Raw genomic sequence first — 23,719 nt, forward strand, 5'->3', positions numbered from 1 at the left:
TTCCTGGTTATGGAAATACAGGCTCAGCTTGAGCAAGTCTAAAATAGTCACTGAAATTACATTTTGGCTGTCTCAGGCTGGGCATGAATTGTTCCCTTACCAGACTGCCTGTTCTCTTGTTAGCTGTGCTTTGGCTGAAGGAATCTAAAACTGGTGCTCAGTGGCGAGGAACGGTTCTCTTGGCAACAGTGGTGCTTCTTTAGGTGAATAAAGCTGTGGTTGTTTACCTTGAGCATGACTTCAGATGCGTGCTTAGTTTGTAGGTTTGGTTTGTTTTAAAGTCTTTTAGCTGCAATGATTTTGAATTTGCAGAGTAGTTAACATAATTTTATACCTACTTGGAGCCACTGCTTTTGTACTATGTTCATTCTTCCATTCCAGCATTCTTCCCTTTCCTAGGCACTTGTAATGGCTTACACTTGGAGTGGGTTATACTTTCATGGCATCACCATTTTACAGTGTTTTCATAATACCCTGCCTGCTTGACTCCACCCAGGCTTTTTGCTTCTGTGAAGGCTGCTGTCTGCTGTTACGTAGCTGCAAAAATATTCCCTGTGGCTTGTGATCTTTTGAGGAGGATAAGGAAGGAAAGAAGACAGTGCTGTAGGCCTTTGTGCATTTTCACTTAAACATAAGTCTTGCATTGATGAGACATCGATTCAGAGAAATATGTATACTTTAAACTTCTGCATTGAAGAGCAATGTATCTGTGTGCAGCCCTTCCCACCTGCTTCGATGGGAGGACAGTCCACAGGTACTGTGTTTTGCTTTCAAGCCATTCAACAGATGCTTTGGAAGTGAAACAGACTTTCTGCTGCAGCTGGAAAAGCTTTGGCAATTAAATCTGTGCTACATAGAACTTGTTTTCACAGCCCTTATGGCAAAGCTACGTGCATACTTGTTTCCTGCTGGGGCACATGCTTGAGACTCCCCCATAGAATGCTATCATGAACTTGCATGTGATATGGCTAATAAGAGTTGCAATGACCCAAATAACTCTAGAACAGTGGTTTTCAAACTCCTCAATTTGTAGATCTACGGAAACTTCCAATGAAAGTAGAAAACTGCAAGTCTGACACTCATTTCTTACTGCTTTTTAGAAAGGCTGTTTGTAGGTCCTGAGTTCAAAGCCAGTGCTTTAGACATTATTGACTTTTCTGCTAGTTTAGCTTTTTTGAGAACCAGCTAGTCTTCATTGCTGGGATTCTGGAGAAACCACATTCTGAGGTGGTCAGATGTAACTTGGAGGGTGGGAATGGCTACACAAGCCAAACAGCAGTGGGATCCTTGCTCAAGCATAGAGGAGATGAGAAAGCTTTGGAGGCCATTGCAAACAAGTGGTAGCTTGCACTCTTAGTTTGTGCTGTTGACAATAGTGGAGTGATGCAGCTGTCATTTGGAGTGTTGGAGCTAGAGTACAATGCACGGGGTAGAAAATCGATCCTGATAACTTATTACCACCATGGTGAGATGAATAATTACTTCTAGTATCTCAAAGTTTTAAAATGTGATAGGAAAGATCTATAGAATGTTGTCACTGAGTTCAGAGCTTCATCCTGTTTCCGATTATCAAAATGCATCAGTGCTTGACTGTTAGTCTTGAATTTTGACTTGTAAATTACGGTTTTTGTGGGACCACACAGGTCCTTAGATTTACTCAAGGATGATTTGCCATAGAATGTGTCTGTAGTACAGAAAGATCTGCTCTCAAAAAACTCAAAGTATGGGTTAAATGTGTGTCAATCCATGCAGTCAGATAAGCAGTTAGCAGCAGCCTAGAACCCAACTTTAGATGCACCTCAAGTTAAAATCCACCTTCTACTATTTTAACATATTAGGTAGCAGCAGTTAGGTGGTAAGAGTTAAAATATGCTTTGTACAGTGTACCTGTAATAGGCTTTTGTTTCCAGTGTCTTAGAAGGTCTGTGTTCTGTGATTACTGCTCAGTGTTGCTCTAGCTAATTATTTTCACTTGCATCACACAATATTCACAACTTTGTCCATGGCTTGCAGAATGCTGTTAACAGTTTTTAATGGCCTCTCAGTCTTGCCTTTCTTCTTCTAAAATCCTCTGTGCAATGTGGTTCTGGTGTATGTAAAATCCCAGCTATTTCATAATCTTGGGATGGCATCCCAAATGTGGCACAAAAGCTGTAACAGTCACTAAATGTACCTGCTCTGACTAGTGCCTCTACATGCCTTTATTTAGTCTGGCTTTCTGTAAAGGGGAAGATGCCATGTGTCCCTTTTATTCACCATTTGACTTTCTGAGGAGTCACCAATAGTTTTCCAGTTAGCAGAACTCAATCCATGTGCAAAATCACATGGCATTTCAGACCCCTGTAGTCTTACTGCCAGTGTGCCTATTTCAATGATTCAGATCCAAAGCACCTACAGAAAACCAGGCAAGCAATCAATAGTTTATCAGAAACAAGAAAATGAGAAAATAATGTTTCTGTTGAAAAACTGTAAATGCAGAAGCAGGGAGGAGGCAGAGATCTGAAAAAGAAGTCAGTATTAATAGAATGAACACAGAAAAGGCCCTGACACTTCTCCTGCTGATAGAGCCTAGGTAATAAGGTCCTTGGTCTGGAGAAAAAGACTGACTGAAGGAATGTTGTTCACCCCCTTTGTTCTCAATAAGCTCTTTGCTTCTCTGCTAAGGATGCCAGCAAAAAGAACATTGTTGATACTAGCGTGTGTAAATAGGCTGTTACAGGTTCAATTATGTCTTCATATGCGTATCAGGGAGAAGTTGCTGCAAGGATCTGGAGTGAGATTTTTAAGCAATGCCAAGTAGAACAGCTAGTACAGATTCTCTTCTTGACCCTGTCTGAGGTAACCTGAATTGGGACTCTAATAGTAAATAGGAAAGCACTAGTACTAAATGATATTCATAATCTAACCAAAGCTGTAGGCCACAATTTGGCAAGGGTCGAGCTGCCTAAGTGAACATGTGAAATGTCTACAGCCCCTTCTCAGTTGTTTTACACTGGAGAGAAGGGCAGTTTCGCCCATCAGAATTTTTTGGGAGGCTTTTAGCCATTTCTTACCTGTTACTTGCTAAAAAGCTGTTAACAGAAACTCTAAAAAGTGTTGAGAATCCACATACAGTGCAGTAGCAGTAGCACCTGAGCTGCTAGAATAAGAAGGGGCTGTAGGACACCTTGAGTGCCTCTTTCTTAGAGGGGAGATAGCTGTTCACATGTAGAAGAGGAATGTGCTTTGAGCTATGTGATTGCAGGCTGTTCAGACCACACAGCTCAGTTTGGTGGTGGTTCAGTTTGATGGCTCTTGGACAGTTTGCTCTTAGGTGTAGACCCTCTCATCTTGCCCACAGATTAAGTTCACAACTAAGATCAGTAAATTTTGTTGTGATAAGGACAGTAAAAGCACTGCAGTGTTTAACATTGGAGCATCTGCTACCCTTAGTAGGTTTCTAAGAGTCGAGTCCATAACTTCTTTGCTAAGCTTTACACACTCCTTGATGGAAATAAGACTTGGCCTATCAGCTCATGCAAAATGAAGCAGGGTGCATACAGGTTCCAGAACCTGTCCAGGGGTCTGCATAACAAGAGGAAAAACTAACCAAGCAACAGTACATTTTAGCTGATTTGTGACATGCTTATAAGTGTTACTTAGCAGAGGCTAAGCAATGAATTACTAAGGAAACAGAGTCCCTTACTGCTGTATTTGGCATCCAAATTGGCAGTGCACTGGTGCCAACTTCTCTGGCTTCTGTAGCAGTTTTGTAGATGAATGCTTTGCCTTAAATACAGTACAGGAAGCACCTGTGAGTAACTGCTGTGCAGGCTCAGGTGACGAAAGTGGAGTTCACTTGTTGACGCTTTTCATTACAGAAAGCTTTGATGATGGGGGATTAAGAGATGTCAACCTAGCAATCCGGATTACTGCCATAGTTGTGTGAGCACCAGATGGAGCTGTTGCTCCACATAGTTTTTACTGAAAATTAATATGAAACCCTGTGACTGAAACACCCAATTTCCTATGTGGGCTCTCTGTTTTCTCCTGCTTCTAAAGCATCTAGCTGGGTTGAAACGTAGTAGATGGTGAGATGTCTGAAACAAAACTTACAATTCCCACAATCAGATTCTCAAGGAAAAGAAAAAAAAACAAACAAAACAAACAACCAAAAATATGCACAAATTATTTCAGTAGTAATGGAAAAGTATAATTATCTTGGTGTATAGTTTTTCAAGGAATATGCAGTGTTCCTATGCTGGTGCATATCCCAAACTCTCCTTTGCTTATCATCATACAGCTGGAAAGGAACTGTTGGGGAGAAAGAAGCAGATCTAGTCTACTCAGGCAGCCATATTATCATAGAATCATAGACTGGTTTGAGTTGGAAAGGACCTTAAGATCATCCTGTTACAGCCCCCTTCCTGTGGGCAGGGACACCTCATACTAGATCATGTCACCCAAGGCTCTCTCCAACCTGGCCTTGAGCACTGCTAGGTAGGAGACATTTACCGCTTTTTTGGGCAGCCTCTTCCAGTTCCTCACCACTCTCACAGTAAAGAACTTCTTTATAACTAATCAGAATTTCCCTGTTGAACCCATTATCCCTTGTCCTATCGCTACAGTCCTTGATGAAGAGTCCCACCCCAGCATCCTTATAGGCCCCAATCAGATACTGGAAGGCTGCTGTGAGGTCCCCATGCAGCTTCTGTTCTCCGAGCTGAACAGCCCCAGCTTTCTTAGCCTGTCTTCACAGGTGTACACAACACCCATGCTGCTAACTCACTGTTCCTTCACAGCAGGGTAGGATGGTACCTCAGTGTAAACACCTCTCCTTGAGACTGAGTTGGTGCTCGATGGTTAGTAGTCTATAATTTGTCTGCTTTTTTCTGAGGAGAAAGTTAAGGTGCTCTTAATGCCATCTGCTGTTAGTGCTGTAATGCCTTACAGTTATACTTCAAAACAATATCCATTTTTTAAGCATTTTCCAAACTTCAGAAAGGAAAGACTGTAATGTGATGAGACTTGAGGACTGTAAAGAATGTTACCAGATGCCTCCTTTCCTTACAGTTGCACTCTGACCCTTTGCTCTGGAGAACCAGTATTCTGACAGACTTATTGCAGCCTTCCAACCATGGGAAATGGGATTCAACATCACTACTGTCATAATTGAGAGACATTTTATAGAAGTGTTGGTTTTGAGCACTATTCTCAAATCAAAATGGGATTCCTAGATTCAAGCAATATGGTGTTCATTTTTTTAAAAACACTGGCTACTTGCTTTGAATGTCTGAATGAAAACTGAGCTTTCTGGAAGATCTCAAGTCAATCCAAGTGTAGCACTTTATGGCTGAAAAGTCACACAAAAATCAGAAAATTCAGTAGATTCCTACACAAGCTGTTAAAGACAGTGGGTTTTCAAAGACTTTGGTTTTAATATAGAATTGAAGAGTGAAGACAATGCAGTCAGAGGTACTGAAGTGACAACATGGCATTAAAAATTCTCCAGAAATTAACTGAAATCTAAGTTACCTCATGCTGCTCTGCCATTTTGCCCTACCTTGGCTGTAATGAAGATCTGTCCACTGGAAAATCTAGAGTATAGGTTTATGTTCTTTACCATTTGCACCTCTAGAAAGAAATAGTAGCTTTGGGGAAAAAAGTGAAATTACTTATTTTTTGCTTCAAGGAGATAAACATTCTATCAAGAATACAGCCTAAAAATCTTTTGACAGGTAATTTAGATATAATTGAGATAATGAAATGCCTCTTAAGAGGGGATGGAGGTGCTGTCACTTGCTACATGGTGCTTATTTTCTAGCTAAAAGAAACTGATTTTAATGATAAGGAATATCCTTCTTAAAGCTTGAACTGACTTCCATCTTAGATACTCTGTTAATGCAGTAACTGCAAGCCACAAGCTGCTGCTCTCAATCCACACCTTGTCTGCAAATGGAAGTAACTTCATTTTTTCGTCCTTTTTTAGTATTGGGCAGTAGGAACATACAAGCATGTTATATAACGTGGTTAGTTTGGTTTCTGCAGCAATCTCACAAACTACACCACACACAGGGCAGTTTATAATGGTGAACAGTTTTCTCCTAAATGAGATATGCTACCTACCTTCAGAGGGTTTGAGAAGAACAATCTTTCTGGGAAAGTCAGTCCAAAGAAATGGTTAAAAATCCAAGGAAGCAAAATGAAACCACCACAGATGAGCTATCTAAAAAAACCCACCTCTTTAACTGAACACCTACTTGGCAGTCCCACATTGAATTAACTCAATATATCTGCAAATCTAGAATTTTGCCTGTTTTTCATTGGGAAATACAAGTAATTATTCAGTTTTCCTTGGAAGGCATGTGATGGCAATATCACTGTAACGGTTCACTGCACCCTGTCTGCATACACACCACACACACCCTGCCATTTGTTCAGGTATCAAGGAATTCCATGGATATTGATGAGTATGAACTTCCAGGGAGAAAGACGCAGAAGGCATGCAAGTTGTGTATGTGTACACACCACAAGGATTACTGATGAACATGATAAAAATAGACACATTGTTACCTTTTACCTTCAGCAATTATAAATATATATATGTATGTATAATCTTATTAAAATACTTCCATAGATGTATACACGTAAGTATTCTTAGGAAGGTGAAAGCCAATCCGTTTTCCACAGTATCTGTGAAACCTCTGCAAATAAGACTGGAGTGATTTTCCAAGGGTTGGAGTTCTGTGAGCATGACTGAATTCAATTTACTCTTTTTTTTGCTCTTCACCTTTAAATTCCATTAGCGCTTCTTGCCATTTCTTTATCTCTTCTTTGCAACTCAGGAAGGCGTCTTCCAAACGCTTCATGGAGTTGGCCAGGTCAGGGTTGGTACGCATGACCACCATGTCAAATGCCGTCCAGGTTGCCGCCACTGCAAACCCAACAGATAAAGCTAAGCCAGGAATTTTTGGCTAAATAAGAGCAATAGCTGATTTAATAAATGAATAAAGAACATGAATTTTTATCAGTTCAGATCCTATGTCAGAGAAGGCTTGCTGTATAATAAAGTGGAAATTACCCACATAAATACTCAAGATTAAATAAAAGACTACTCAATATTACTGCTTTATAAATGTCTCGAAATGCTTCAGAGTGGAAGTAATAGTGATGTAAATTACAGAAGGGAGAGGGACATTTTACCTAAAAATTACAACAAAACAGGCAATCAGAAATGTTCAACAGACTATTTTAAAATAAATGAACCAAAGAATCCTCTCTCCAGATCTCCAGACCAGTTATAGTGAGGAGGCTCACGTTAGGTGAGAAGGAGTAAGATCAAGGAGGCTGCAGCACAGAGATAAAAGGTTTTAAAACCAACCTAAATAATGGAATTGATTTTTAAATAACAAGTATCTCATGAAGCAGAGCAAATAGTTTTAGCACTTATTTCATACTTTCCCTTTTGTTGTACTACAGATTGTAGTTTTCTCACTGGCACTCGTGAATTGTGCTTCATGTAGTGCAAAATAGTTTAATGAACGGTTTCCATCTATTCGTTAGTTGCACAGTCTCTGATAGAATGGTTGCAGAACATGCAGAAGAATATTCAGTCCTTTCCAAACATACAGGACTAAGATTAAATCTACAGAGGAGTCTTTATTCTAGCTAAGGAATTAAACATGTCATGTGCTGACCCAAGATCACTATGTTTCCCACCATTTTTCAGGCTTAAGTGTCATCTTACATACTATGATTTAATAACTGGACATTACATATCTTAGTAGTATTTCTGTTTTCAACCACAACTCTGAACTGAGCAGATTTAATGACCTATAAATTTTCAGTTCTGAGCCACCTGAAACTTCTAGATCATTTGCATGCTTTCTCCCAGTTGAGAACATGAGGGAATTAGTTGATGGTGGTTGTTTTCACTTAAATTTCTATCACATGGAAGTTTACAGCAATAATTATAAACAATATATCTTCAACATCTTTCCTTTAGTAGACAAATCCCTATCATTCTTAATAAAGACCTGTACCTGTTAGTTTTTCCATTTCATCCAGAAGTTTTTCTAAATCTCTTTTCAGTTCCTCCGCCATCTTTACCATGTTATCATAGTTTCCTTCCTGAACTTCTGATTCGGCCATCTACAAGGAAATCAGGAATTTCATGCTGTATTTTACTTTGAAATGAATTGATTTTCACATTTGAAAGTAACATTGCAATAAATTAAAAATAAAATCCAATATGTATATAAATATTCAATTTACATGTAAATTCATTAAGGATCTCCCCTTGGAGTTACTGGTTACCACCCGTATGCTGCATTCTACTTTCACTCCATTTTGAAGTTAATTTAAGTAGAAAGAATTACACTCAAATATGCAGTATGCAAAGTATGCAGATAAAGACTTTTGGTATGAATAATGACAAAGATCACTGTATCAAATGCTTCATCAGAAAATTTTATCTGTTACCCTATTCCAGTTGTCTTCAGGCTTCTCTCCCAAATACTCTGATGCAGGGCAATTTCTGATTTCAGAGTTAGTTGCAAAATCCCCATTTGCTTACAGTATTTCACACTTGCGTGCTACAGCTGGGTAACTACATACACTAAGTTCTGTCACCATGTAAGCATCCTGGCAGTGTTCAAGGCCAGGTTGGACAGGGCCTTGGATGACATGGTCTGGTGTGAGATGCCCCTGCCCACAGCAGGGGGTTGGAATTGGATGATCTTAAGGTCCTTTCCAATCGAAACCATTCTATGGTTCTATGATTCTATAATAGTAATTGAACATATGACACACAGCCTTGCCTTTAATTCCCTTTCCTTAAAACCACTGGTGAATGGGATGAAGCTATGAGGGAGCCAGAAGAGCGTCACTGTAGTCACTGGACACCTCATGCAGCAGGCATGGCTTTTGTCAAATTTCTTTTTTTACATGCGATTTGTCAAACTTGGATTAATGAGTATCCAGTTTCTGGGTTTTTTTATTGATGGTAAATGTGGAAGAAATGGAAGTTTGTAACAGTGCAGTGGTGTTTTAAAGCAACATCAAGCCTTATCAATGCTCTGGGCTTTCAAGGGTCTCTTCACACAGCCAGTTTCACCAGGTAATTGTGTGCCGGCAAACCCTTCACCCCAGAGACCTTAAGAAGCCCCAAGCCGTTTGCTGTACCACGGAGCGGGCACGCTGTAGTTTCCCACCGGGAACACCGTGTGGACCGATGGCCCGGCCGAGCCTGAGGCCCGCTCGAGGAGACGGCCTTCCGTCAGAGGACACCTTACTCCACCGCACCGCCAGAGGGCGCCCTTCAGGCCCCCCGACGTAGCTCCCGGGCTCGAGGGCCCCGCGCTCCCCGCCTTCCGGGCCAAAGTCGTGTCGCCAGCGTTGGCGGCAACAGGAGCGGGCGGGAACGGAACACCAAACAAAGCAGTTGCTCTGGGCTCTCCGTCCTCTCCAGCCCGCGCTCCCCGCGAGCTCACGAACTCGATTAATTCTGTGTTTCACGAAAACAAGCACTCGGGTGAAGCGTTAGGCGGCCGACGGACAGGAAGAGAAAAGCAAGGGTTTGCCCCCTCAGGGCCTCAGCGAGGAGGTGGCTCCTTGTCGCGCACCCCCCCTCCTTCCATCGCACCCGCAGCGTGCCCTCGGCGGCGGCACGGCTGTCCCGTCAGCCTGCCTGGCCGGTCCCCTGACCCCTGGGGCTGCGCAGGCCTGCTGCGCAGCTCCTCTGCCCGTGCTTGTTGCGGTGGTGTAGTTGCCCTTTCCCGGAGTCCGGACCACAGGAGGTAACCGCCACCCCTGCTTGCGGCCCCATCGGCATGTACTGATGTTAGCAGGGCTTCCTCTCACTCTCCTTTGCTGCCCGCCCCATGTAATGGCCAGCAGCCGGCAACTGAAGCAGTGACAAGGGTGGTGTAACCAGATGGCCTGTCATTTTGGGAGTTTTGCTAAAAGTAACCCAAAAGTTAACGTCTTGAACTGAAAGCTTGAAAATTTGTTGGTGCCTCTGCTTATTTTCTCGGGGGGTCCATCTTCACCTTCAGGATGGAAAGAAACCTCAGACCAGGGCATGTAGTGACAGGACAAGTGGGAATGCCTTTAAACTGACAGAGGGTATTAGGGGTTTAGATTAAATGTTAGGAAGGAATTATTTACTGTGAGGGTGGTGAGGCACTGGAAGAGACTGCCCAGAGAAGCCGTGGATGCCCCATCTCTGGAAGTGGCCAGATTGCTTATGCCCCAAATCTTGCCTCATACCAGATCAATATCCACACCTTAAATGGGTTGGGGTGTTTCTTGTTCTCCTTTTCATCCACACAAACAAGAACCTAAGTCTTGTTTTTAAGTGATACAAGTGTATTAGCTTTCTTATCATGCATGAAAGTTATTAATCTTTTGCTATCACCACTCATTTCACTGCCAGCTGAGAAGCTGGTTTGAAGATGGCAATCCATCTTCAAAACACGCTGAAGTATTTGTTCACCCAAATTGTATGAATGCTGCAGAATTTGTTACAGAGCAGTGTGATTCATGTTGCTAAAGTTTTGCAGGGGTTCAAAAGCAGTTGAGCCAAATCCATCAAGGCATATAAAAGAAAAAGTTATATTTGGCTAGATAAATCCATTAACCACACAGATTAGTGGAGGCTGAAGAAATTGTTAAGGGAATATCATTTTATGTTGTTAACAGTATTTCATATATATATATATAGTTTCCCGGAGCACTCACTGCCACCTATCTGAGGCATAGTACTAGGCTGATGGACTGTTGGTTTGAGGTGGCGCAGTCATTTCTTAGGTAACCCCAGCTCCTAAATTCTTTGCCTTTAAGACACCTCCCAGATGCTGCCTCCCTGCTGTACATGTATATGTGTGGTTAGGAGGCTGATTTTTGGTCTGGTGGTGGTGCTTTTTAATATGGCTTTATTATTCTGTGAAAATCTGGGCAGCAAAATATCGTGTTTATGCACGTAACTTCAATAGCTTAGCAACCACCTTGCAACTGCATAATAATAAATATACTAGAATCCATTTCCAGTGACACTGCACACAGGAAGATATTTTGCTTCAACATATCTTGGTTTATTTGTGATTGTTCTCTACTATAATTAGGACATAGCAATGTTTTAAAGGGTGAATTACAGATGTAAAAATTATATTATTAAATGGAATAGTTCTTAAATGTATTTTTATGTTACAGTGTGACTCTTGGTGATACGTACTTTGTAATTCTGAAGTCTCTGGGGGCATCCTTTCTAGAGGACTCGTGGATCCTCAGCTTCTTTATGTGTGGAGCCCTGTAATTTATTCCATCCCGAGACTGGATGTTTGAGTCACTGAAGGTCTGTTCACCAACTTCTAGGTTTTGCCAAGAGGAGCTGTGGAGTTCTCACAGGAAAATGTGAACAGTGTAAAAATGTGGTGCCTAAGAGCAGGAACTTAAAAGGAAAATGTATAACTTGGACAAAACGAATATAAGAAACTGAAAGAGAAAAGGTAAAAGTAACAGAATAATATGTCCTCAGGATGTTGGTTGCTCAGGACACTAGGAACTTAGGAACTATACAGAATAGAACTAAGTGTATGTGATACATGCTGCACTTTACTTAAAGTCTAACAGTTAATCTATCAGCCCTGGAGATACGGGAGAGGCTGTGGCCAAGCTACCAAGTTATGCTGCCTCAAGAGCTCCTATTCAGGGAAGTTACTTCTTTGGAGAAGAGGAAGGCAATGGAATTTTGCACAAACATATGGCATCTAACTTCTGATATTTGTCCAAGACTTGTAAATCAAGAGCTCTGTACCCTTTGTATCTGTGATATTACTGTAGGGAGAGAGGATTTTAGTACTTGAAATGCTTTACAGAAGTTCTTATGGTCTTGTATTAACAATACAGAGAATCTAGGGCAGCTGTGACCCAACTTAGTTTTCACCTGTATTGGATGAATCCCAGCTTCTGGGCCTGGAAAATTTTCTGAAGAAACCAAAGTGGAAAACAGTACTGTAGCCTACTTACAGCTTCTAACCAACTTTCAGGGGCTTTCCTGAGCATCTGGTTTGGGAAGGGAGGGATGTCCAGACTAATGATCGCATGAAACTGTGCAAATGAAATTTCCATTTAGATTTAAGAGTTGGGAATCTTAGACTTCCTGTCTAATTTGGCAGGAAAGTGGAGGGAAAATACTGTCATTAGAAGTGCCTAACCCTAAATAGAGGAGGTGCTAGATTTACTTGACCTTCAACTGGCTGAAGAAGATTGATGCATAATCCTTCAGTCATTTTATTTTTCTAAGGAAAAACTTTTTTTTTTTTTTTAATTCTCTATTTATTTTCATAGAATGCTTCTCTCTCCTAGCCTTTATTCCTTTGGAAATTTTAAGGGATGAAACTGAAGGGATGAACTGAAAATCACACTAGAGCCACCATTTTAAAGAAAAATCTAAATTTAAATAGGCAAATGAATTGTTCTCAAGCCAGAAGACCTGCCATCTTGAGAGGCAAAGCTGGTGAGCCAGAACAGGGACTTGGAACAGTTATGGGAAATCTCCTTTTACTTCTAGATTATCTGTTCTGATTTGGGGGTTTATAGCTGGCTTGCAGAAACAAACGGTTCTGAGGCTTTCAACCTGTATGGGCTCAAGTTGACCCAAAGATCACTTACAGTTTTCAGTTAGAGTTATCAGCCTAGTTATAGCTATCAGTTATAGTACTCAACTATAAGACAAGGTTTAAATCTTACATTAGAATGTGAAAGTAAGTCAGAGACCTCGAAATTACTACAGAAAAAGTGAATACTGCAGTGACTTTTAAGAAGGAGACCTTTTTCTGGTCCAGCAGCAGTTATTTGGGCTATGCTTTCCTACTGGAAGCAGCACCCTTGTCAGCAGTCCCAGCACATAGGACAAAGACTGAATGGTTTGTGGTTGAATTGATGCTTAGTCCCAAAAACACATCTTGAGGCTACTGAGCAGCTGTGTGGTTTGGGTGATTGCTTAGTATGCTGTATCTTGTCTTGGAGACAGAGAGGATGTTTTTGTTAGTAAGGCTGCCAGTTACTGCCTTTCAGTGTACCTGATCATACTTGCCTGAGGAAGAAACAGAGAGGAGAGAGGCATTTAAACAGTCAGTGTTCTCTTTGTGGATGTGCACGCAATACAAGGCTTAGAACAGGAAAAGTTTCTTTTTCACAACACAAAACGTGTCACTAAATGACTGATGGAGGAGGGGCTTGTGAATCAGTGAGGAAGATTATATAGTCTGAGGGCTGAACTCTGAACTGATGAAATATCTTCTCCAACCAGTCAGACTGGGAGCACAGCAGAGACTGACTGGAGGAACTAAAAGCAGCAGTGGTTGCTACTTTTGCATATGCAGACCTTGAGTATTAAGCCTTTGCCTCCCCCTCTTTTTTCTACAGTTTGAGGGCTGTAGAAAGTGTGAAGGAAGGCACAAAAGGAGGAATATTTCCAATTATAATATTTTGAAATAGGAATCCAGATAGGTTCCCCAGGTACCCTGGGGGAAGGTGCCTGTGGAAAGTAATGTATTTCAGGAAAGAAGTCATTTAAATGAGGAACTGTCCTTTGCATTTTAGCCATGTTTTAATGGGGAATGATGTATAGGACAGGTCCTCTGCTCCTTCATGGAGAAAATTTTGCTGAAAGTCAGTGCAAGTTAGTACCAGAATAAGAGGAAAAGCTGAAACTGGAGTCTGAGCCTAAACTCTGCAACTGTTGTGATCTTTCTAACACAATAAATTTCTCTAGCTAAAAGATGCCTCTCCTGGATTCTCAGGGGATGAAAATCCACAGCACAGAGCTGTTTCAGTAATGCTATTTTGCATGCTTCTGCCAGTCTCTGAAGGGAGATCAAGCAATGAATAAAATCTCTCCTAGTTTTCACCGTTTTGCGTATATGGACAGTAAATGCCAGCTGAAAGAATAATCCCAGAGAGAAGTTAAGGACATGTTAGTGTACAAATACATTGATATGTGGTCGCTTTTATGGATAAATTATGTTTCAGTATCTAAATCTATTGCCTCTACTGCAACTAAAATTCTCCCACAACATAATATATGCAGCACCAAAGTGTTAACAGAAGTAGGTAAGTTTTGCTCAAAATCTTGGCAGGGAATGTATCATCTTCTTTGTCTTCCCAAAGCCACCTGCACTGTGTTGTTGACTCTGCGAAGTTTGTCTCTCAACAATGGATCTTATTGTTTCCTATTGTAACACAGCTGCCTCTCACTTGTATAAAGTAGGTAAGCAAATAATCTTGTACAGACTCATATAACCAGGAGTCGGGAATCTGAAACTCTTAATTCAGTGATAGGGGAAAGCAGACCAGCAGCTGGGGCTTGCATTCACAGCTTGTTTGAAAAGAGGGTCCACAGAAATAAAATGTTGAGGAACTGAGGTGCAGTGAAGACTACACCTCAGAGCTGCTGAGAACTGAGAACATCAGCAGAGCGCAGTGGTCACCCCAATGGCATCATAGCAGAAAAAGGCAGAAGACAACTTTCAAAAATATTATCCAGTGTGGTTCGGGAGCTCAGGAGGGGTTTTGTAAGTGAGGATCATTGTCAGGGCTGTGTGGGAGCTCCAGGCTGAACTGGTGGGAGGAAAGGGCAGGGGAGAGCTCATGGCAGGGCTGGAAAATGCTGACAGAATGCATGGACAGACCAAGCTGGAGGAGTTGAATGAGCAAGGCAGAATGTGAATCAAGCCTGTGTTGCTGCTGTCTGTTGTAGCATGATTTGTATTATTAATATTTTCCTTTTTCATTATCTGCAGATTGTGTTCCTGATAACACAGGTCACTGAAATCTCTTCCAGCGTCTGGAGTTGTAGAGTTTTTGTACAGATTTTCTGTTCTGAGAGCCTTTTTTTTTTCTGAACGTGACCCTGTAATGTGAAGTGTATGGTTTTTATTTATTATGTTAGCCTATCCTTCCTGCTCTGTGGTTGCTCGCCTTTCAAATGACGCTCCAGGTCCTTGCCTTAGGACTCTGATTTGCCTGTCTCTTGTCAGCAGCAGGTGAGCAGCAGGTGCCTGGAAGCCAGGCAGACCCGTTCTACAAGTGCGTGCCTACCTGCCTGCTAACGTGTTGGACGTACACTCCAGCCATCTCCTCTCCCTGGGGAGACAGCTGAAGAGACCTTCTGAGGAATAAACAATTGAAGCTGGGCAGGTCTGGGGTAGACAAATCAGTGGGAAGGAACTTAGGTATAAGAATTACAACCCCACGAGGTAACCGGCAGCATTATCAGGAGTGGCCTCAGACAAACAGAGCCGGCAGCAGGTGAGCTCCAGGAAAAGGCTACCACAGGGCAAGAGAAGTGGTGTAATTCAGGTAAGTGAAGGAAAACACTGCAGGAAGATTAGCTAATCAGTATTTAGTATTTTAAAAAGACTTCTATTAACATAAATGTGACCTGTATAGCTGTACTGTAAAGTTTCTGTGTGTGTGTATGCATATACATCTGTGCATGTACTTACTGATTACACTAAAGTTGCTTACAGTAATAAATTCCTGTGATCATCATAATATTTGGGTTCGAGAAAAAAAAAAGGTATGGTCTCTAAACACAGGTAGATTTAAACAAAATAACTTTAGGCACATTTTAAACAGGAAAAGAATAGCAAAGGAAATAAGTTTCATATAAAATTAGTCTTAATTAACTGAAACAATGCAGAGTGATGCTATGCATTTGAGTATAAATATCTGGCAGTGTTTGGTTGAGTAATACATGCCTAAGGCTGGATTCAGAAGTAGTTAGCATTTGACTTCCATTGCTGTTGCTTGACTTGTAAGGAAGCTAAATGTAATCCAAAGCAGTGCAGATACCTAGATTTTTCTATGTGTTTACCTGTTTGTGTATATCTCTCTGTGTGTGCACAAAAATCTGTGTTAAATGCACAAACCTCCAAAAGTTGGAAAACTGTAGCTGAAGTTTTGTGCTCAGTTCCCCTATGGCTATGCGTTTCTGAGAGCAGATTCATGTTCTGTTTCCTTAGCCATTGTGCAGCAATGTGATATCATGCAGTATTTTTATCACACAATGTTTTTTTTACAGCAAGATCTGTATGTTTGCATGATCTTTTGAAGAAATTCTTCATTTTTGTTAATGTCCTGTCCCAGCTTTTGCTGGCACAGTTTTTCAGAATATCTGCATTGAGTTTGTGCTAGGGTTTGATCCAGGCTTAGAACTGGCAGTTACCACCAAAATTAGAAGTCAGTTAGTAAGAAAGAGACAGAACAGCCTGTGTTTTCCGAAGCACTGTGTGATTTTGACAACAAAAAAAGGAAGTCATAGGTAAGTGGACTGTTGAGACTTTGGCCCCTAGACTTTCCATATTGTCAAGAGCCTGCTCACTGAGGGCTTCAGGTTAATAATGTTCCTCACAAATTTTTTATAATTTTAACTTTTATTTGGCAGATTACTTGCGAGGAATTACTTTCCATGGCCTTAATTCAGGGGGAGAGTGATCATGATACATATTAATTTTTTGGAAACTATAGTAGTCCATGTCTGCATTAGAAAAACATGTTTTTGTCTTCATCACCATTCAGTTCCTGCACCATTCCACACTTCTGTACTCAGACTTCCTCATGCTGCATAGATAAATGAACTTTTATTAGATGATCTGAGTCTAAGCAGAACTTAGCACCATGAGAGCCTTCCTATCTCCACTGATATGGTGCCAGTTTGGACTAACCTTGTTAGGATGAAAGCACAGCAGTGCAGAGTCCTCCTGACTTGTATTTCTCAATGCAGCAGTAAGTGCTGACTTGGCCTGTTTTTTTCTGCTCCCTTGAAAAGGAGCCAAGTTTGCCCTAAGTAATTCACCTGCTCAAATAGCAGCACGGACCTCATTACTTGCTGTTTTCTCCAGGGTCTAGCTCTTCAGAAGGGGTCAGCCTAATTTAGTTTCACTTCTTTAATATGCTTCAGTAGCAGCTAGCCTAGGTTTTATGTTCAAGTACAGGTTCTGGGCCAAAAGAAATCATCTTGAATCACTGTACATTTTCTTTTAAATACTGTTTTCTTACAGGGTGTTACACCTACCAGATCTTGCAGAAGTGAGTTAGAGCACTACATATTTATAGCTGAGACAGTATTACAGCCAGTACAGCAAGCCGCAGCATATTATCAGTAATCCTTGTTCAGGACAGAAGTGAGATGACCTGGTATGTTATAACTGGCGTTGGCCAGTCAGACTTTCTCATTCTATCCAGTTAGAGGTGGTGCTTGGTAACCCCCAGGTGAGAGATGATATGACTCAGTGGGCCAGGGAAACCTTGCAAAGATGTCATGATCTGGCAGGCCATTGGAAATAGTCAATAAGATCTTGTGAAGGCAGAAGAGACAAGATGGCACCTTTCCAGTATCTGAAGGGGGCCTACAAGGTGCTGGAGAGGAACTCTTCATCAGGGGCTGTAGCGATAGGACAAAGGGTGATGGGTTTAAACTGAAAGAGGGAAAGTTCAGGTTATATATAAGGAAGCAGTTTTTTACTGTGAGGGTGGTGAGGCACTGGAACAGGCAGCCCAAAGAAGTGGTAAATCATCCATCCCTGGCACTGTTCAAGGCCAGGTTGGACAGAGCCTTGTGTGACATGGTCTAGTGTGAGGCATCCCTTCCTATGGGATGTTCTTTTTCAACCCACACCATTCCATGATTCTATGATACTTATATCTAACAAATACGTAACTTTTGCAGAAGTCCTTATGGCGTCAAGTTGTTAGGCTTGAAACCTGTGGAAGTTTTTTCTTACTTGTTTTGGATGCTGCTTTTTAGTAAAATGGTGGACATTACAGGGGAAGAAATGTCTGTTTTGCTGTTTGCTTTTCCATGGTGCTTTTCTTCTCCCTCTTGTCTCTCAGTATCCACAACTACTTGGCTGGTTTCACTGCTGTTTTGGTTCCAGCAATTCTCTTTTAGCTCTCCTCCCTTTCTGCTTTGCATCCAGGGCAGGGCGCTTGTGCATAACAGCTGCCTAAGCCTTGACTGGTGGCCATGTTCAAAGGTCATATAAAATATGACAAAAATAATAAAAGCAGTACAGAAATGGTCACAGGAAAAGCTTGAGAGTATGGTTCTGCCACTGTAAGAAATTAAATAGAAGGTGTCATGGCTATAGGATTTATTTTGTCTTTTATCATCCAGGCAGTATGCAGGACTGAAGTGAGTAATTCCATAGCTGTTCTTTACATGCCTGTAAGTCATATTACCGTTGGTCCTCACAATTAGTGCATGAAAAACACTTGTAAGAATATTTTTATAATAAAGTGGCATGAAGTTAATGCAGGCTGGTAAGTCTGGAGAAATAGCTATGTTAATTCCATTGGAGCTCACACCACAGTTTAAAAGGTCTAGTGAAGATCCAAATGAACCTTACCCTTTAACATATTAAAGTCATTTAATCAGCAGTTTCTATAGACAGAATAGCTAGTTGGTACTCAAGGATTTACCTATTTGTACTGATGTCAGACATATTCACTGGCAAAACTGTGTATTACAACATTTTATTTTCCTGAACATGGCAGGAGCAAGCAGAAGGCAGTTTCTGTTTGTGCGGTTCTCAAGCTGTCTGTTCCCATATCTTTCATGGACATATAAGACTGTATTTCTCTTCAGTCTTCCCCACAATGTTTGTCACTCGGGCTTCTTGACTCTTGTCAAATGTTCTGGCACCTTAAATAGCATAAATTGAGCCTGATGAGAAATACAAATCCATAAAATGTGAGAGAGGATTGATGATTTAGGCAGATCACCTTCCCGATCCAGTTTACCGCTTTGCCATGTGAATGCTTGTGCTAGCTCTAAGGGGACAGTATACATGTGGGAATGAATGGCAGAGGACTGGAAAAATCATAGTAGGGCTTCTACTGGCACACAGTAACTGTGGATCTGTGCTGACACAGGGAATGGGTGCACAATACAGCTTTAGAATTAGCCATTTACCACCCTGGGTGCTGGGAGACCCATTTTCCCTGTTCCTCTTCCTGGATTTGTGCTCCTGCCACTTCATTGAGCTTGCCTAGCACATGTTGAATTGCTTCGTGGACTAATACCACTCACTAAAATGCCAGGAAATCACCATGACAAAAGAATGGTGAGTTTTTCCTGCTAGGTTAGTGGGTTGAATCAGTCTAACGTTATCAGTTGCATAGCTGTGATGAAAACGAGTGGGGAGAGAGCAGAGAGAAGAGATACTCCTTTCTTTTGGCATTAGTGAGCACTTAATTCAGCTCAGCTGCATTCACAAAACCATATTCACATTCCATACTGGAGCTTGCTGAATTGGTTTAAGCAGCCCCCACAACTACCATCTTTCAGGTGCTTATTGCTGTCCCTGTGTTGACCTCTGTGCTTTGTCTAAATTGCCAGGGCAGCAGAACAGCTTGGGAAATAAACACCACCTTTCCCCCCAGTGTTCATCCTGCTGGCAAATTTGCACAGAGGATCAGCAATTGTCTGTGTAGGGCAGATATGGGGGACTGTCCCCATGCTGTGGAACTGCCGCACCACATGCAGTTCACCAAGTAGTCTGCCAGTGGCAGTTTGCAAATGCTACTGACTATAGGTCAGCTCCTGCTCAGGTTTTGCCTCTCATTGCCAAAAGAGCAGCTGCTTCTGCTCTTTCTAGATACCATGGCCTTCACTGTATATTTAGCTTGAACATGGGGCTTTGGATTCAGGTATTGGTCAAAGAAGGGCTTGACTGCCATGGTTGTTGCAGTCTGCTTGGAACTATGTCGTATCTGAGCATTGTTAATTGAGCATAACATTGAGCATTGCCGTCTAGGGCACTTTATCTGCATTGATTCTCATTTATTTCCCTCTGCCCCAGCAAAAGCTCCCAAATCTCTCAAAATCTGTTTAGTGGAAACCCTGTTCCCTCCTGAGCTCTAGCCGGAAAAAAAACACCTTTTCAAAACTCATTTACAAAGTCCTTCACAGCCCCTTGTTGCTCCCATTCATAGAATCATAGAATAGTTAGGGTTGTAAAGGACCTTAAGATCATAAAGTTCCGACCCCCCTGCCATGGGCAGGGACACCTTGCTCTAAGCCGTATCACCCAAGGCCTCGTCCAGCCTGGCCTTGAACACTGCCAGGGATGGAGCATTCACAACCTCCTTGGGCAACCTATTCCAGTGCCTCACCACCCTAACAGGAAAGAATTTCCTCCTCCTTATATCCAATCTAAACTTCTCCTGACCCATTACCCCTTGTCCTATCACTACAGTCCCTAATGAAGAGTCCATCCCCAGCATCCCTATATGCCCCCTTCACACATTGGAAGGCTGCTATGAGGTCTCCACACAGCCTTCTCCAGGCTGAACAGTCCCAAGTTTCGCAGCCTATCTTCATATGGGAGGTGATCCAGTCCCCTGACCATCCTCGTGGCTTCCTCTGGACTTGTTCCAACATTTCCATGTCCTTTTTATGTTGAGGACACCAGAACTGCACACAATAGTCCAAGTGAGGTCTCACGAGAGCAGAATAAAGGGGCAGGATCACCTCCTTTGACCTGCTGGTCACACTCCTTTTGATGCAGCCCAGGATACGGTTGGCTTTCTGGGCTGCAAGTGCACACTGCTGGCTCATGTTCATTTTCTCATCGACCAGCACCCCCAAGTCCTTCATCAGGGACTTGCAGGACATGGAGTAATGGGTTTAAATGTAAACAGGGGAGGTTCAGGTTAGATGTAAGTAAGTTCTTTACTGTGAGGGTGGTGAGGCACTGGAGCAGGTTCCCTGAAGCTGTAGTAAATCCCTGGTGGTGTTCAAGGCCAGGTTGGACAGAGCCTTGGGTGACATGGTCTAGTGTGAGGTGTTCCTGCCCATGGCAGGAGGTTAGAACTAGATAATCTTAAGGTCCTTTCCAATGTAAACCATTCTAGGATTCTATGATTCAGTCATTTTTATTGAGGACTTTTGTTATAGAAAAGCTCATTTGCTTTCTGGTCACTGTTGTCAAAGGGAAGTTGTCTTTCAGGAAGGCTTTGTAATCTGAAACTGAGTGGAAACATACCACCCTTAACTTGAGCCTTGGCATTCTGAGGGAAGAAAGGCCTAGTACTATGGTCATTATGTATCGTGTTAGATTTCTGTATTGCACTGCCAGCTGGTTTTCTTAAATAAGGTACTAAGTCACACTGTTGTGCTGCACAATAGAGAATGTGCTAAGAAAGATGCATGTCCAAGAGAAAGGAAAGTTTCAGGTTTGTGTCACCAATGAAAACTATGAGAGGAGGAAATCAGGATAGATCTGAAAAGATTAGATAGGCTAAGGCAGGGAGAGCAGACTATTGAAGCAGGTATGATTTTGAAAGTAAACAATCAAGATAAATGAATTCCAGTGAGTGGATTTCAGTGTATGTAAAAGAGCAGTAAAAAAGCCAGTAGAATAACTAAGCTGAGATTTACTTGTGATTGCACAAATTGTTCAATGCAAATTCTAAGTTGAAGTCATACAGGATATATTTTCCTGTGCTCATGATGTAAACAGCACTGGTCTTGGCACAACATAACACACGGGCAAAGAAAATCGTAGCAGTGAGGTATAGGTTTTGAACCTTATAAGGTATTTTTGTCCCACTTATCCTAGCTTGGTACTGAAAAAACGGTCTTCATATAATAAAATAAGTAGTTGAGCAGTCCCAATGTGCTTTCTGGTATCGGGTGAGTATCTGCCTATACACTGAAGATGTTGCTTCCACATAACCTCCATGTGTCCCCTACTGGTAAATTAAAAAAAAAAAATAAATAAAAATTAAATATATAATGTGGATTTCTGAGTTACCACTCTGGTTGTGAGGATGGAAATGGAGGAACTGCAATAAAGGTGCTCTTAGACAAGTTAGATGCAGGAGCTGAGTATGAGAATTTTGTCTGAAATTGTCCTCAGCCTGTAAAGTAGCACTGAAAGGCACTTCAGAATTACTTTTCTAAGTGCAACTTCTTTTCCTGCTTCCAGAGTATTGCAAGAGGATAGAGGCATACAATGTAAACAGACTTGTCTAATTAAACTTTTCCAGTTTGATTAGACTCCTGTTCAGCTCTATAAGCAACAGCAACAAATGGGAGTGCCAGTGCAAATAAAGCACCAGGGGTTGCCAATGTTTTTATTCCTGGATCCCATAGTTCTGCCCTGAGCGTGGTTAGGAAACATGGGGTGCCACCCACTGGCATCACTGGTGGGAGGTACATAAGGGAGGAGGTAGGAATCATTTTTTATGAACAGGGGACCAGTGTAGGCATTGTTGCTGCATCAAAGCTTTCTTCCATGGATCTTTCTGATTGTGTGAGCATGTTTCTGTGTAACTACAAGTTGGTATGTGTGTGCTTATATCTGCCTTGGGCATGCACATCATTTAAGTGTAAGTGTGCATTTCTAGTGAACACTGCAGAAAGCAAAGCCATTAGCTACTGTTAAGATGGAACTTGGACTGTTTATGACTCAGATTATACAGCATGATTGCTAGCTAGTGGTCCTGAAGTCTGCTTTCCTGTGCTGCTATCATGTCTGTTTGTAGGTGTATTTCGTATCTGAGTGTAATCTGAGAGTGAAAGAAGATAGGATTTATAGTTTTATGGTTAATCCTGCGTATGTTTGTGTAAGCATGTGTATGTGTCATAGCTAAGTTAGGTTGATCTAGTGTGCTTACGTTCAGAGTGCACCTGCAAAGCTTAATGTTATTGCTGTATTATTGCTGCTTTGACTGGATTCATGTTGTAGCCACACTGTGTGTCCGTGTCAATTTGCTAGCATACAAAGAATCGAAGGAAATAAGAAACGAGAAAGACCTTTCGTTATACCCTGAAGTGCAGATATGATCCATTTTCCTCTTTCTGCTGCCTCTGTTGTGCAACTGATCAAGCGTAATTTCACCCATCAATTTAGCATGAGAACAAACTGTTTAATATTTCATCCATTACTGACTTCCATATAGCCATGTTCATACCAGTAAGAATGCCATATATCATTATTAACATTTGCCATTGAGGTTAATTGCCTTGAACTCACAGCTGAAAATAAAGTAAGTACTTAAAAGGACGAGAGTTCCGATGCTTCTAAAACATTCTAGATTATACTGTTTGTGAAGCTGTTAGACTTAATTTTTTGGTAATGTTTATAAGTAGCACTGACTAAATGTATGATCCTTGCCTTTCTGTCAGTCATCAGTATTCACCACATATTGATTGATTTATTTTTATTTATTTATTTTTTGAGTTTAGAACTAGTAGTCCAGGTCCTCTGCTGGTGTACATAAAGTGCAACACCACAGAGCCTCTTCCAATTTTATTACTTCAGTCCTCAGTAAAGACAGTATACTTAGTGTAGCAATGGGGCATCATCTGAAATGCTTGTGTGTTCTCCAGAGAATAAACAAAACCACACACACCTATTTGAACTGAAATACAATTTTCTACAGGGACAATCTTTACCTGTAATGCAGAACAGCTAAAATTCTACAACAGGGATGTGTTTTGAGAGGTTTGCAGCTATCTGCAGTCCTGGAGCAACTCAAAGACACCGGCATACTTTGATGAGTCTAGTCCTGTCTGAGTTGGGTTACACAAATGGCAAATGCACTTACACAATCAGAAGGGTATGTAGGTGTATGATTGCACATGCTAAGGGATTAGTGATAGCAGAAATTACAGCTAGAAAGGTGTGTGCTTGCACAGGCACTGGATTTTTAAGTACAAATGCAG

At 41.5% G+C, this 23,719-nt stretch overlaps 2 protein-coding genes and 1 long non-coding RNA gene across 3 annotated transcripts in view; 1 reads left to right on the forward strand and 2 right to left on the reverse strand.

Annotated features, from left to right (window-relative positions):
• The window catches only part of LOC133217207 (uncharacterized), a 51,689-nt gene that overhangs the window by 25,783 nt on the left and 2,187 nt on the right, over positions 1 to 23,719 (reverse strand). The window lies entirely within an intron of this gene.
• The window catches only part of YBX3 (Y-box binding protein 3), a 92,277-nt gene that overhangs the window by 24,463 nt on the left and 44,095 nt on the right, over positions 1 to 23,719 (forward strand). The window lies entirely within an intron of this gene.
• SYCE3 (synaptonemal complex central element protein 3) lies at positions 6,474 to 9,347 on the reverse strand. Its single transcript, XM_061361432.1, has 3 exons — positions 9,163 to 9,347; positions 8,022 to 8,130; positions 6,474 to 6,913 (listed from the first exon to the last, which is right to left on the reverse strand). The coding sequence occupies exons 2-3, from the start codon at positions 8,128 to 8,130 to the stop codon at positions 6,747 to 6,749; spliced, it is 276 nt and encodes a 91-aa protein (XP_061217416.1). The 5' UTR covers positions 9,163 to 9,347; the 3' UTR covers positions 6,474 to 6,746.

This window comes from Neopsephotus bourkii, unplaced genomic scaffold (assembly GCF_033783945.1).
Source record: "Neopsephotus bourkii isolate Nb327-2 ecotype Australia unplaced genomic scaffold, CSIRO-AGI_Nbou_v1 NB_107, whole genome shotgun sequence".
Taxonomy (NCBI): Eukaryota; Metazoa; Chordata; class Aves; order Psittaciformes; family Psittacidae; genus Neopsephotus; species Neopsephotus bourkii.